This window comes from Balaenoptera borealis (assembly GCF_965194805.1).
Source record: "Balaenoptera borealis genome assembly, chromosome: 16".
Classification (NCBI taxonomy): domain Eukaryota; kingdom Metazoa; phylum Chordata; class Mammalia; order Artiodactyla; family Balaenopteridae; genus Balaenoptera; species Balaenoptera borealis.
In genome coordinates this window covers 73,564,858-73,580,649 of record NC_138872.1, presented here as the reverse complement: position 1 = coordinate 73,580,649, position 15,792 = coordinate 73,564,858, and the positions used below count along the sequence as shown (strand labels likewise).

General features: G+C 42.6%; 1 protein-coding gene across 3 annotated transcripts in view; it reads right to left on the bottom strand.

The window, feature by feature from the left end:
* Positions 1-3,629: 3,629 nt before the first annotated feature.
* Positions 3,630-15,792, bottom strand: part of MRPS17 (mitochondrial ribosomal protein S17) — a 42,702-nt gene continuing 30,539 nt past the window's right edge. The window contains exons 1-3 of one of the 3 annotated variants that reach the window (XM_082358615.1): positions 6,808-6,965; positions 6,105-6,244; positions 3,630-4,058 (exon numbers count right to left, since the gene is read on the bottom strand). In XM_082358615.1, the coding sequence (XP_082214741.1) occupies positions 3,789-4,058; positions 6,105-6,227 (393 nt within the window). In that variant the 5' untranslated portion in view covers positions 6,228-6,244; positions 6,808-6,965 and the 3' untranslated portion in view covers positions 3,630-3,788. Of the gene's footprint in view, positions 4,059-6,104; positions 6,245-6,500; positions 6,966-15,792 lie in introns of those variants that run through there. The other 2 variants (XM_082358616.1, XM_082358614.1) reach the window with 2 other exon arrangements.

Sequence of the window (15,792 nt, the reverse complement as noted above, 5' to 3'; positions counted from 1 at the left end):
TGAATGCACGTGGCGAGATCCACAAGGGGAGAGTAACACGGTTCCTAGGGGAATCCAGGACCTGGGGTGCGAAGCTGGGGGGAGGGGCGGGCTTCTCCCCGAATACCCTTTTGGATTTTGCTCCGTGTAAATATATTGCCTTTTCAAAAATAAATTACGCTGTAATAGAAGCATTCTGGATGGACGCACACTCAGGTTCTCTCGTGGTCTCCAGACTCCATTGTTCCCGTTGATTTCAGCACCGGTGGGCTGGGCCCCATCCTCGTCCTGGAGCCGTCCCAGTCTGGTGGGGCTGGATGTGAAATGACTGGAGTGTCAAGTGTTGAAATGGAGAGAAGGGAGGGAACACGGACGGGAGAGCATGTAACCGGTGGTGCATGGGAAGTGGAGGATAGACCCTGGGGAGCTGGCACAACAGCGCAGTCCCAAGGGAAAGAGTTGACTCGTGGAAGGAGGGAGGACAACTCTGCCTGGCCAAGGAAACAGCTTAAAGAAGGGCGTGGGTCAGGATGGCACTGTTGGGGGGAAATGTATCCTGTGGCAAGATAAAAGAGCCACAAATGTACTCATGAAACCGCAACCAAGACAAGGCCCGCAGAAAGTGAGCTGGACAGTTAGAAAAGGGAGAGAAACAGGGAGGAGCTCCCCAGCCACCAAAGGGAGCGTTTCAAAGCCAGTGCGGGTCCTCAGTGTGATGCTCCAAGGACAAAGTACGACCCTGCCTGAAAAAGTGTCAGCGTTACACCCCTTAGCACCCCTTACCGGACTCTTACTCGCCCTCCCCACCATGTTGCGATGGTTACGAAATTCCTGAGCCCACCTGGGCGACGCCCACCTGGGCAACAGGACCTGTCCCAAATAAGGAAAGGCATCTGGCCTGTCCCACTCCCACCCTAGAGAAGGAAGGTATATGTGCCCCGACCAATCGGTAAACGAAATTTTCACCTCGGACCATTCCTTTGTTTTCTGGCTATAAAAACTGATCAATAGGGCTTCCCTGGTGGCGCAGTGGTTGAGAATCTGCCTGCCAATGCAGGGGACACGGGTTCGAGCCCTGGTCTGGGAGGATCCCACATGCCGCGGAGCGGCTGGGCCCGTGAGCCACAATTACTGAGCCTGCGCGTCTGGAGCCTGTGCTCCGCAGCAAGAGAGGCCGCGATAGTGAGAGGCCCGCGCACTGCGATGAAGAGTGGCCCCCGCTTGCCACAACTAGAGAAAGCCCTCGCACAGAAACGAAGACCCAACACAGCCATAAATAAATAAATTAATTAATTAATTAAAAAAAAAAGTCGGCTGCACTCAGGATGACCAAAAAATAAAACAAAACAAAAAACAAAAAAAAAAACCCTGATCAATAGCACATGTTCCGGCTCGGCTCTCCCAGACTACTAGGAAGTCGGCCCGCTGTTCTGGCAGCGACCCTTCCCTCTAATAAATTCTATCTTCTTTACATTCTGCCTTGTGTCTGGAAATTCTTCTCCAACCCGCTTTCGGACCACGCCACTCAGGACGGGGGAGCGGGGAGGTCTCTGCTAGGAGGGCTGGGGGCAGGAACTGGGCTTGCGGACTGAGGGGTTCTCTGAAGCCGGTAATCTTCGGAGGCGAAGGAAGGGGGAGGGGGCTCCAGGGGTGCAGGAGTTTCTCTGACTGGGGCAATGTTTGAACATGTTAATATGGCAAGGAGCCACCAGGGAGAACAGAAGTGGATCCTGTGGATGGAGGGAGGGAAACAAGAATCTGCCCCAGACCAGGGAGAGGCACCTGGTGGAAAGGAGGCCAGGCACACAGGGACAGGAGGCCAGAGGCTGTTGATCAGGCCAGCTCCTGATCTCAACTGGTTTACGCTTCCTGAGGCCATAGAGGCTGCAGAGACGCAAAAGGGAGGCTGGAGTTCTCTCCAAGGTGGAAAGGACATGTCCCCATCCTGCACTGTGGGAGGCAGGGCCTCTTCAAGCCAGTGGTGTCGGTGCGACTTTCTTACATATTCCCCAATTTCTCAGCTCTATTTCAGGAAACAGATGCTTTCAAGTCTATTTTCCTGAAATGTTAACTTGGAAGGCATTTCTTTGCTGACCTGGCTTTTGTGTTTAGTATTAGGCCACTCATTCTGCACTTTTATCTCCACTATCATTTTGCTCTGAAGTTCCATTAACCCAGTGCTTTTTACTGGGGGGAAGGAGATAACTCTTATTTCACAGGGGTGTGGCTTAGGTTACAATGTCATAGGATAAACATGGGGCATCTTCCTGGAGGATAATTTTTACACCAAGATTTTCAGGGAAAGTATCTATGTTAAGATAAAAATGATACATTAGAGTATAGGTAAGCCTTTAAAATATTTGAGCTTTTAGAGATGGCTTGGACAGGTGTCCTGTCCCCTCCAGGATAACCGGTACCGCATAGCCACCCCCTTGGCAGACAGTCTAAGATGCCTCCCTTTGGCTCATCCTCCCTGAGAGTTCTACTTCGGAACATCATCTATCTAACTTCTTTTCATCTTCCCTGCCCAACTCAGTTTATGTCTTAGGACCAATCTTTGAACAGGTCACTGTCTCCCTACCTCCAATCCTTCCCATTCCAGTCTATTCCTGACACAGATGCTATTACTTTACAGAAATGTGAATCTAATTATATCACTCTTTAAAACATGAAACAACCCACCACCACTTACAATTCCTGCCTATTTCTCTACTTGAGTTCCACTCTCGTTCAATGTCCCAGCAGTGCTCACCGCTTCCAAAACCCCTTGGTTAGTCCTTTCTCTCATCCTTCGAGGACTTTACACCCCCTTCCTCTGCCTGGAATGCCCTTTCCAAATCCCTCACACACTAACCTGGAGACTCTTCCTTTAAGATTCAGTTCTAGCATTCTCTCATTTTTTTCTGGAAAGTTACCCCAGTTTCTCCCCCACCCATGTGTTTCTGTGTTTGTCATGAAGATACTTGTGCATACCTGCCCAGGAGATTATAAGCCCTGAGGAGGGGGCAGTGCCTGTGGTTATTACTCAAATACTGACATATTTGTTGAGGTTGAAATATACTCCAAGTCCCTTCTGGGAGCCAGAAAACTGAAATATATAGCTCAGTGTTTCATCAGGTCAAAATCTAAGTTATCACAGTTTATCAGTGAACAGCAATAAAACTCTGAAACTCTCCAACTCAAATGCATGTGTGTGAGAAATTCTACAACTTCATCAATGTATCAGATTTTAAGAACTCATTCCTATTTAGCCTAGGATACAGGAGAAAAGTGACAGAATTTTAGTTTTATTTTCTACGTGTCAACATTCTTATTAATACAGACTTTAATCTGATAAAGTCTGACCCCAGCATGTTAACTGTTTCCATTTGGAATTGGTTAAATCAGAGAAAAACTTAATTTCGAATATATAGTATCAAAAATAAATATTCACTTAATGTGGTCTTATCTGTTTACGATATCAAAAGGTTTTCTTCTCCCAAAATAAAAGTTCTAAGATAAATTCCAGATTCCTCTGAATGAAAACAAAAACAAAAAACCACCTTCTAAAACAGTGAGCTTACAAAATAATGCAGCGCACTGCTAGGCACACTTAGTGTAACAGGAAAGTATGTTCGCTGAGAAGGAAATTTGAAACATGACTGTAAACCTTTATGAAAAATTATAACAAGGCCTTTACTTCATTTACTTTTAGCTAGTTCATAAATACCAGAAAAGAAACTGGACGGTTTGTGAGGAAACTTATAAAAATTTTTCCATAAAGCAAACTTAGAAATCCTTCCCTTTTGGCTCCGTTTTCCAATCCTCCTTCACTGTGTTGAAGAGAGATCGAGTTCTTCCAGGTTTTTGCTTAGGTGGGTGGTTTCCAGACTGACTGGACTCTCCAGGTAGGCGGTTCCTGCACAGCGCTTTCCGGTCACTGGATCTATGACTTGTCCAACTTTGAAAATTATCTCAGCCAGTTCATGCTTCACGTGCTTTGTTTTCGCGACAGGTAGAGCTTTGAGAAGCACAATATCTCCAACGGTGCACTGCTGGAGAGCATCGTGGGCAAAGTAGGTTTTTCGCTTATTAAAATACTGTTGAGAGAAGGAGGAAACAAATCAGTAGTTCCCATCCATGACCTGGCAATGCAGTACAAAATCTGAAAAAGGAATGCGCAGAAAACAAGCTGGAACTTGGGGAAAAAAATAGATAACATACTTATGGAGACTTCCAATACAAAAATTAGCTGCTTAAATTCTGGAAAACGGCAATGACTTTTCCAGAACTGATCTTGTCCCAAGCTCTCCTGCTTATTTCCTGCACTACCCTTGCTCTATCAATTATCATCCTCTTCTACAATATTTAAACTCTTCCTTCCCAGTAGAGCCTTCTCTCCAGCCTAAACACACACTATCTCACCACTAGCTGTGTGATTTGGGACAAGTCACTTAACTACTCCAAGCTCAGTTTTTTTTTTCCCCACCATAAAATGAGGCTCCAATACCTGCACCTCTAAAGTTATCAAGAGAATGAAACATTATAATGTTCATAAAGCACTTAGCTTCATGCCTCACTCAAAGTATTGCAAACAAGCCACAGATGAGACCTAGAACCACCTATTCCTCAAGACAACCCTGCCACAGCAGGTAGTCCCATTTAACAGATGAGAAAAACAAGCTCAAGGAGGTTAAGTAATGTGCACGGCTAGTAACCAACAGCCAGTACTCAAACTAAGGCCCTCTGATTCTAAGGCCAATGATCATGCCATCACTCTTCAGCTTGCTCCTGTGGTTTTGCTTTTGTTTTTGCTTTGGGATCACGCCATTTCATTGAGAGGCTTCGAGGGAGAGTCGAAGGGCTAGGAGGACAATGAGATCCAACGTCCTTCTCCCGGCTGGGATCTCCCCAGCCTCACAAGACCCTGAAAAGGCTCCTGTGTTTTTGATCCTAGATAACAAACAGCATTTGTGCCCACCAGTGTGCCCAACCTTGAATGCAGAAACATCCTTGGCACTTCCCCCTCCCTCCCTTGCGCATCTACCAAATCAAGGACGCTGTCCCTTCTTTCCTGAAATCTTTTTCCACTTCATCCTCACTGCTCCCAGGACTGTTCAGTTCTTTATCATTTCCATCCTAGACATCTGCAATAACCTCCTTACCCATTTCCTTACCCCCAGTCCTCATCCCTATCTCTGTCTCCTTTGCTTATAGGATGAAATCCAAAACACAACATAAAAGACCCTTGACACTCCAGCTCCAATCCTTCTCGTGTTCATTCAACAACAGCCTCTACTTAGTGCCAAGCTCTGGGCTCAACATTGCCGAACCACTTGCTGCTCCAGTTAGAATGTCATGCCCTTTCATGCGTAAGGAATTAATAAACAGAAACCTCAATTAAACAGAGTCAGGAGACCAGAAGGGGAAGCTCTCACACCCTGTGATGATAGCAGAGATCAACAGGAAGAAAGACATTCTCTTCTTTCCCGGCAACAACGCAGCCAGTGAAGAGCCATGGACTCTTTGTTTACCATCCCCTCCCAACTTCCTTTCCCCTCTGTAAAAGCACTCTCCTCCCCGGTCACCTCACCACTTTTGTGGGAGACTTGCACATGGCTCACCATGTTACAGACCCTGAATTGCAATTCTCTGCTGATTCCGAATAAACACATTTTTGCTGCCGAAATAACTAGGAGTCTATTTGTCTTAGGTAAATACATGGCTAAAAGAACTTCCACAAACTATTCATCATGGCTGGAATGACTCCCCCAACTCCTCCTGCCCCCCAACTGGTCCTCTGGATAAAATCCTTTTGGAGCTTCAGCTCAAATGTCTTATATAATCAAGAATACTCTCCTCAGCAACCTGGGAAGAAAGAACGAGGAGTCTTCTGCTCCCAAAGTATTTTGCACATAGAATGACTATAGCAGTTGTCAGACTGAATTGAAATTAACTCTATGTGTCTCTAAAATGTGAGTGTGAACCATGATTAATTCACTTTGTTACACCCACAGACCAGCACAATGTCTGGTGTGCAGCAGATGCTCAATGCATCTTTACTGACAGGGGAGTGTTTTTCTGCTCAGAACCCAGAACATGTTGGTGATTTATCAATGCCATCTGAAAATAGAGATGTTCCTTACCTTTAATAAATAGGGATCCAGAACAAGTCTGGTCACTCTCACTTTAGCAGTTTTTTGCATTGCTGTTCCAATCACCTTCCCCACGACCCATTTGGCATGGACAGATGAACGAACTACTGACATTATGTGGCTTTGGTCACCTGAAAACAAATTCCAAAGTTCAATATTCTGATGGTTGTGACTCACCAAATGAATTCTGTCACTAGAACTGCCCCAGTTCAGAAACAGCTTTTGTTGGCCCTCTGGAATCACCGCTTTAGAGTTGCTTACACGTTTCATTATTTCCTTAATTACTCAACCTCCCATCTTTATACTGTTTACAAAGCTGTAATTTTAACCTCTCTAAGCCTCAGTTTCCCCCTCTGCAAAATGGGAATAACAACAGGGCTTACTCACAGGAGTGCTTTGAAGATTTAACCTATAAGGTGCCCAACAGCGCGAATAAACGCTGTCCTTTACTGGCGTCCCTATTGCTTTCCATCCCGCTGGGCTGCCTCTCCCCAGACGCTCACAGCCTGGCTACTTGGGGCACGCAAGGCCGACGCGGCGCGGCCGTGGTGTCCTCTCCACCGGAGACCTTGACTTGTCATTGCTTTCGAGATCAATTAATAGTGAGTCCATGCCGCCCAGCCTGAGGAAGGTTGGGGGTGATTGATCCCTTCGCCCCTAAAACCCCGAGGCCGGGTGACTCGACTCGACTCGCCTGGAGGGCTCCCACGACGCTGCGCTTCGATCTCCGGAATCCACCCCACTTCTGCGGCGGAGCGCGGCAGGTGGTTACCTACAGAGTCCACTGTTCCGGCGCACGCCCTGCGGAGCGCCGACCGGAGCGTGATGGCGTCACGTCGCACGCAGGTCGCTCCACCCCGGACCGCCCTCTCATTGGCCGCGAGTCCCCTCAGTCCTGGGCGGGGTTAAAGTCAGGGCTCCGCCCACTGCCCCTTAAAAGGAGCCGCGGGCTGTGGCTTAACGGGAGATTTTGATCTCTGCTTTCCTCACCTGCACGGCGGAAGGAGCGTTGGGATTCGGCCTTTCCTTTATCCGTGCCACTTAGTTTCCCTCTTTTTCTGTTGAGCTCCCAGGCATTGGACAAGGCCTTCCAAATCAAAGGAACTTAATTCATTCATCAAACATTGGATCATTGGACGTTGCCAAATGCTGAGACTGAAATGTTTAAGCGTTTCCACCCCCAGGAGTTGTATTTAAGATAAACTTCGGGAGATTTTTATGTCTAGTATGACTTCAGGTGTTAATTTTCAATATCTGTGAGATGGAGAGGAGTCCGGTGTGGGTACATGTATATGTGGGCTGCTGCTGACGCCTTCTCAGTTAGAAGGAAGGCTGGGAATGTATTAGGCTCTTGTTAGGGAATTGCTAGACTAGGAGGGAGTTAATGGAGGGTTAAAAAAAAAAAAAAAAGTGGTGGTGTCATTAGATTGAAGTGTGAATCCAGATAAAGAATTAAGGCCAAGGGCACACTTAGCAAGTGAATTTAAAAGGAGAGATGGTGGGGGGGAGAGTGTGAGATGTTTGAAATTTCAGAAATGGGAGCTAATTTTCAATGAAAGTGGTAATAACTTTATATGCATTATTTCATATGAACAAAAACTTTTCTGGGATATCATATTTCCCTCTAGCTATGAACTTAAATTCCTTTCTTTTACAAGCAAGCTTACAACTTCTCTTGTTAATAAAACCAATGACATACCCAGAGTGATTTTTTTTTAAGATTTATTATTTATTTATTTAATTTATTTTTGGCTGTGTCAGGGCTTAGTTGCGGCACGCTGGATCTTCACTGAGGTATGCGGGATCTTTCATTGCAGCGCGGGCTTCTCTCTAGTTGTGGCGTGCGGGTTTTCTCCTCTCTAGTTGTGGCGCGCAGGCTCCAGTACACACAGGCTCTGTAGTTTCAGGCATGCGGGCTCTAGTTGAGGTGCGCGAGCTCAGTAGTTGTGGTGTGCGGGCTTAGTTGCCCCGTGGCATGTGGGATCTTAGTTCCCTGACCAGGGATTGAACTTGCGTCCCCTGCACTGTAAGGTGGATTCTTTACCACTGGACCACCAGGGAAGTCCCCCCAGAATGATTTTTTAATGCAAATCAAATCATTTCACACCATCGAAGGTAGAAAAAACTTCTGCTGATTTTTTCCAACCCTCATTGGGAGGAAAACTTTCCCTCTACTAACTTAGGTTTGAGTGTTGATGGTGGAGCTGTGAATGAACTGATAATAGATTACCAGGGGAAAAGACAAGGTTTATTTACACATGCATGCAGAAGCAGATGAAGAGACTCCTGGACAACTAGAAATAGGAGATTATATACCAACTTAATAGGGGAAAGGAAGGAGGGAGAAAGGGCCTCTGGGAAAACAAGTGGACTTTTAGGAAAGGCAAATGGGCTTTTATGAGAACAATGGAAAGTATAACAGTTTGTGATAATGTTTGTTTGTGCAATTTCTCATCCTGGTGCCAGTGGTTTGTTGGTCTCCGTCCTAGCTGGAATCTCCTCTGAGAGGGGATTTACGGCAGCTTCACTCTTAGAAAGCTCTGCTTTTAGGGACTTCTCTGGTGGTCCGGTGGGTAAGACTCCTTGCTCCCAGTGCAGAGGGCCCAGGTTCGATCCCTGGTCAGGGAACTAGATCCCACTTTCTTCAACTAAGGAGTCCACATGCCTCAACTAAGACCCAGTGCAGCCAAAATAAATAAATATTTTAAAAAATAGCTATTGACTTAAAAAAAAAAAAAGAAAACTCTGCCTTTAGTCAGATAAGGGACACTCTGAAAAGGCTTTTTTTCTGCATCTGCTGTATCTTCAATGTCCTCAGTTTAAGGGAATCTTTATACCATTTTGGGGGATCCGATTGAGTCCTATCACCCCTTAGTGTCCTGTCTGCTGTGGTAAAAACACCTTGATTTGCCTTTCTGAATTCCTGTGTCTGTAGCCTCAATGGGTCTGCCAATCAAAGTCCTCCATCTTCGTTTAGCACGAGGCCCAAGCTGGACCAATCAAATTACCTTCCAGGAATATGAATCTTGAGTGCTCTGATCGGAGGATGGGAGGTGACTGGAGCTACTGCATCCTGAGGTAGGTGTCCTGAAGAGACTATACAACCAGAGTCAATGTCTGCTGCTTGCACCCACAAAAATTTAACCTATAAAGAAGTTGGCACTTGGAAAATGGAAAACAACATGCAATCATTCATGGTGTAAGACATGAATCAGATGCTTTTGGAAAGGAGTAAAACCTCCCCACATTTGATAAGCTTCTTGGTCAGCCATCCAGTCCCCTAACCCATAACCCATATACACATTATTCATTCTCATATATTCAATCTCCCTCTCTCTCCCCCTCCGCCCCCTGCCCCCCAACCCATCCTTCTCATCCATTTCTCCTCACGGTCACTGCTATGGTGTGAATGTTTGTGTCCTTCCAAATTTCTTATCTTGAATCCTAACCTCCACTGTGAAGGTATTAGGAGATGGGGCTTTGAGGAAGTGATTAGGCTTTGCCCTCATTAATGGGATTCAATCTCTTTTACAAAAGGACTCCAAGAAAACTCCCTTGCTCCCTTCTGCCATGTGAGGGCACAGCAAAAAGGCACTGTCTATGAACCAGGAAGTGGGCCCTTACTAAACACAGATCTTTGGGCACCTTGATCTTGGATATCCCAGCCTCCAGAACTGTAAGCAATTAATTTCTGTTTTTATAAGTCACTCAGTCTATGGTATTTTGTATATATATAGAGAGAGATGGAATTTTGTATTTATATAATATATACACACACATATAATGTAAAAATGTATATAGTATTTTGTATATATATATATATGACATTTCCTTATTCATTCATCAGACACTATTAAGGTTATTTCCATATCTTGGCTTTTGTGAATAATGCTACAATAAACATAGGAATGCAGATATCTTTAGGATATCCTTTTATATCCAATTTGTTGATTTTTTTAAAAAATCATGACAGGATTGTCAAATGTTTTTTTCTGCATCCATTGAGAGGATCATATGATTTTTATCTTTCATTCTGTTAATGTTGTATATAACATTTATTGATTTGTGTATGTTGAGCCATTCTTGCATCCCAGGGATAAATTTCACTTGATCATGTTTTTTGATCCTTTTAGTGTGTTGTCGAATTTTTTAAATTGAAGTATAGTTGATTTACAATGTTGTGTTAGTTTCTGGTGTACAGCAAAGTGATTCAGATTCTTTTTCACATTCTTTTAAATTATAGGTTATTACAAGATATTGAGTAGAGTTTCCTGTGCTATACAGTAGGTCCTTGTTGATTACCTATTTTATATATAGTAGTGTGTATATGTTAATCCCAAAGTGCTAATTTATCCCTCCCCTCCCTCTTTCCCCTTTAGCAACTGTAGGTTTGTTTTCTATGTCTGTGAGTCTGTTTCTGTTTTGTAAATAAGTTCATTTGTATCTTTTTTTAGGTTCCACATATAAGTGATATCATATGGTACGTCTTTCTCTGTCTGACTTACTTCACTTAGTATGTTAATCTCTGGGTCCATCCATGTTGCTGCAATGGCAATATTTCATTCTTTTTATGGCTGAGTAGTATTCTATTGCATATATATATATATATATATATATATATATATACCGCATCTTCTTTACCCATTCATCTGTCCATGGACACTTGCCTTTTCATTTTGTTGATGGTTTCCTATGCTGTGCAAAAGCTTTTAAGTTTGATTCTGTCCCATTAGTTTATTTTTGCTTTCATTTCGCTTGCCTGAAGAGACAGATCCAAAAAAATATCTCTAAGACCTATGTCAAAGAGTGTTCTGCCTATGTTTCCTTCTAGGTGTTTTATGGTTTCAGGTCTTATATTTAGGTCTTTAATAATTTCCAGTTTCTTTTTATGGTGTGAGAAAATGATCTACTTTTATTCTTTTACATGTGGCTGTCCAGTTTTCCCAGCACCACTTCTTGAATAGACCATCTTTTCTCCATTGTATATTCTTGCCACATTTGTCATAGATTAATTGACCATAACCGTGTGGGTTTATTTCTGGGCTCTCTATTCTGTTCCATTTGTCAGTATGTCTGTTTTTGTGCCAGGACCATACTGTTTCATACTGTAGCTTTGTAGCCTAGAGTGAGGGAGACTGGTATCTCTGGGTTTGTTCTTTTTTTGCAAGATTGCTTTGGTTATTCAGGGTCTTTTGGGTTCCCTACAAATTTTAGAATTATTTGTTCTAGTTCTGTGAAAAATGTCATGGGTATTTTGACAAGAATTGCATTAAATCTGTAGATTGCTTTGGGTAGTATGGACATTTTATTTATTTATTTATTTATTTATTTATTTATTTATTAACATCTTTATTGGAGTATAATTGCTTTACAATGGTGTATTAGTTTCTGCTTTATAACAAAGTGAATCAGCTATACATATACATATATGCCCATATCTCTTCCCTCTTGCGACTCCCTCCCCGCCACCCTCCCTATCCCACCCCTCTAGGTGGACACAAAGCACCGAGCTGATCTCCCTGTGCTATGCGCTGCTTCCCACTAGCTATCGGTTTTACATTTGGTAGTGTATATATGTACATGCCACTCTCTCACTTCTCCCAGCTTACCCTTCCCCCTGCCGGTGTCCTCAAGTCCATTCTCTAGTAGGTCTGCGTCTTTATTCCTGTCCTGCCCCTAGGTTCTTCATGATTTTTTTTTTTTTAGATTCCATATATATGTGTTAGCATACGGTATTTGTTTTTCTCTTTCTGACTTACTTCACTCTGTATGACAGACTCTAGGTCCATCCACCTCACTACAAATAACTCAATTTTGTTTCCTTTTATGGCTGAGTAATATTCCATTGTATATATGTGCCACATCTTCTTTATCCATTCATCTGTCGATGGACACTTAAGTTGCTTCCATGTCCTGGTTATTGTAAATAGAGCTGCAATGAACATTGTGGTACATATGGTTTTCTCAGGGTATATGCCCAGTAGTGGGATTGCTGGATCGTATGGTAGTTCTATTTTTAGTTTTTTAAGGAACCTCCATACTGTTCTCCATAGTAGCTGTATCAATTTACATTCCCACCAACAGTGCAAGAGAGTTCCCTTTTCTCCACACCCTCTCCAGCATTTATTGTTTGTAGATTTTTTGATGATGGCCATTCTGACTGGTGTGAGATGATATCTCATTGTAGTTTTGATTTGCATTTCTCTAATGATTAATGATGTTGAGCATCCTTTCATGTGTTTGTTGGCAATCTGTATATCTTCTTTGGAGAAATGTCTATTTAGGTCTTCTGCCCATGTTTGGATTGGGTTGTTTTTTTGATATTGAGCTGCATGAGCTGCTTGTAAATTTTGGAGATCAATCCTTTGTCAGTTGCTTCGTTTGCAAATATTTTCTCCCATTCTGAGGGTTGTCTTTTCGTCTTATGGTTTCCTTTGTTGTGCAAAAGCTTTTAAGTTTCATTAGGTCCCATTTGTTTATTTTTGTTTTTATTTCCATTTCTCTAAGAGGTGGGTCAAAAAGGATCTTGCTGTGATTTACGTCATAGAGTGTTCTGCCTATGTTTTCCTCTAAGAGTTTGATTGTGTCTGGCCTTACATTTAGGTCTTTAATCCATTTTGAGTTTATTTTTGTGTCTGGTGTTAGGCAGTGTGCTAATTTCATTCTTTTAAATGTAGCTGTCCAGTTTTCCCAGCACCACTTATTGAAGAGGCTGTCTTTTCTCCACTGTATATTCTTGCCTCCTTTATCAAAAATAAGATGACCATATGTGCGTGGGTTTATCTCTGGGCTTTCTATCCTGTTCCATTGATCTATATTTCTATTTTTGTGCCAGTACCATACTGTCTTGATTACTGTAGCTTTGTACCATTGTCTGAAGTCAGGGAGCCTGATTACTCCAGCTCCGTTTTTCTTTCTCAAGATTGCTTTGGCTATTCGGGGTCTTTTGTGTTTCCATACAAATTGTGAAATTTTTTGTTCTAGTTCTGTGAAAAATGCCAGTGGTAGTTTGATAGGGATTGCATTGAATCTGTAGATTGCTTTCGGTAGTATAGTCATTTTCACAATGTTGATTCTTCCAATCCAAGAACATAGTATATCTCTCCATCTATTTGTATCAACTTTAATTTCTTTCATCAGTGTCTTCTTATAGTTTTCTGCAGGTAGTATGGACGTTTTAACAATATGAATTCTTTCAATCCATGAACACGGGGTGTCTTTCTATTTATCTGTAACATCTTCAATTTCCTTCATGAGTATCTTATGAGTATCTTATAGTTTTCAGCATATAGGTATTTCACTTCCTTGGTTAAATTTATTCCCTATGTATTTTATTCTTTTTGATGTGATTGTAAATGGGATTATTTTCTTGATTTCTCTTTCTGATAGATCATTATTAGTGTATAGAAATGCAACAGATTTCTGTATATTAATCTTGTATCCTGCAACTTTACTGAATTCATTTATTAGTTCTAATAGCTTTTGGTGGAGTTTTGAAGGTTTTCTATAAAGTCTAAAAAGTGTTCTGATAGCAGTGGCTGTAGTAGCAGCAGGACTTTTGCTCACTCTCAATGGTCACAGACATCCCTAGGGCCCAGATTTTGGTCTTTTCTACTACTCTGTACTAAAAGAATATAGAACTCTTTGGGCAGGAATCTATTCTCACATCTTGGGAGTTTCCCAGCAGTCTAGTGGTTAAGACTCCACGCTTCCACTGCATGGGGTGCAGGTTCAATCCTTGGTTGGGGAACTGGTATCCCACATGCTGAGTGCAGCCAAAAAAAAAGACAGTATTCTCACGTCTTGGAACAGTGAAAATTTTGGAATGGGTTTGGACCATCTTACTTCCAAAAACGAGAAAGTGTTTACAGATAACAGAAAAAGTGCTAAGAGTTAAAAGAAGCTAGCTTAATGCAGCTTCCACTGGCTAAGTTCTCACAATTTGAGCATTTAAAAAAATGGTTAATTGGAACTGCTTGTTATATAAGAGGCCAAGTGTTCATAATGATGCTCAAGTCAAGTGTGTTAAAACAGTCATAAAAGGATGATTGTAACATGATATGTATAATTCAATACTGATCTTAAAAAGTTATATATTTCTTGCTAAGTATGTGCATATGTACATATATATGTATATATACATGCATGTATGTGTATATATATATTTGTTCCTGTTTAATCAGTTAAGAAGAAACAAAGGGGTGTTGGGCAAGCCAGATAATCCTGGAAAATGTTGAACCATATCAAGAAATAGGAAGAACCGGACAGTCACTCAGACCAAGTAGAAAGATGGTTCAACAGTTAATCACCTCTAACGGTCACATACAATAAACAAGCAGAAAGTTGGTTGCAATATGTTGCAAAATGATGAAGTAGCCAAATGTTCTATAGAGGAAAACTGACAACAAAACTTGCATTCTTCCGGAAGGAGCTGGATAGCCTCATTAATTATCCTAATGATGCACATAAAAGCTTTAAATAATGCTAGCCAGCGAGATCACCATACCATAATGACAGGCCAATGGGCCAGATGGTTTTGGGAAAGTTCAAGTGTCAAAAATTTACAATCTATATAAAAGTAAGGTCTTAAAATGTCCCATGACATAACAAGTGATATTTTGTTATAAAAGGAGACCAAAGAATATTTGGTCTGTGCAGCTAGGTTTTATGGATGACCTAACTAAAGATCAGCCAGTTGCTAACCCATAAATTTCAACTTAATTTGTCTGTCACAGTATTATTCTTATTTTGGGTTGAATAAGATTACTAAAACCTGAGGAAGGTATACAAATAGTACCTGGTAGAAAAATGTAAACCTAGGAACATACGAAAATTGGAACCCTGGGAAAATATTCAAATAAGGATAAAAACATCAAGTCCATGGAATTAACTTTTTTTTAATATAAATTTATCTTATTTATTATTTTTGGCTGTGTTGGGTCTTCACTGCTGCACGCGGGCTTTCTCTAGTTGCGGCGAGCGGGGGCTACTCTTCGTTGCGGTGCGTGGGCTTCTCATTGCGGTGGCATCTCGTTGCAGAGCATGGGCTCTAGGCACGTGAGCTTCAGTAGTTGTGGCATGCGGGCTTCTGTAGTTGTGGCTCACGGGCTCTAGAGCTCAGGCTCAGTAGTTGTGGAGCACAGGCTTAGTTGCTCCGCGGCATGTGGGATCTTCCCGGACCAGGACTCGAACCTGTGTCCCTTGCACTGGCAGGCGGATTCCTAACCACTGCGCCACCAGGGAAGCCTGGAGTTAACATATTTATAACTAGTTTCGGTATAATTATTTTTATAATCTGGGTACCTCTTACCTGTTTCTTAATGTGTTTAAGGCACTTAATAAAATTTGAAATTTTAGGTTTGTGATTTTTTAAAAAAATTTATTTATTTCATTTATTTATTTTTGGCTGTGTTGGGTCTTCGTTGCTGCACGTGGGCTTTCTCTAGTTGTGGCGAGCAGGGGCTACTCTTTGTTGCGGTGCACAGGCTTCTCATTGCAGTGGCTTCTCTTGTCGTGGAGCATGGACTCTAGGCACGTGGGCCTCAGTAGTTGTAGCACGCGGGTTCAGTAGTTGTGGCTCACGGGCTCTAGAGTGCAGGCTCAGTAGTTGTGGCGCACAGGCTTAGTTGCTCTGCAGCATGTGGGATCTTCCCGGACCAGGGCTCGAACCCGTGTCCCC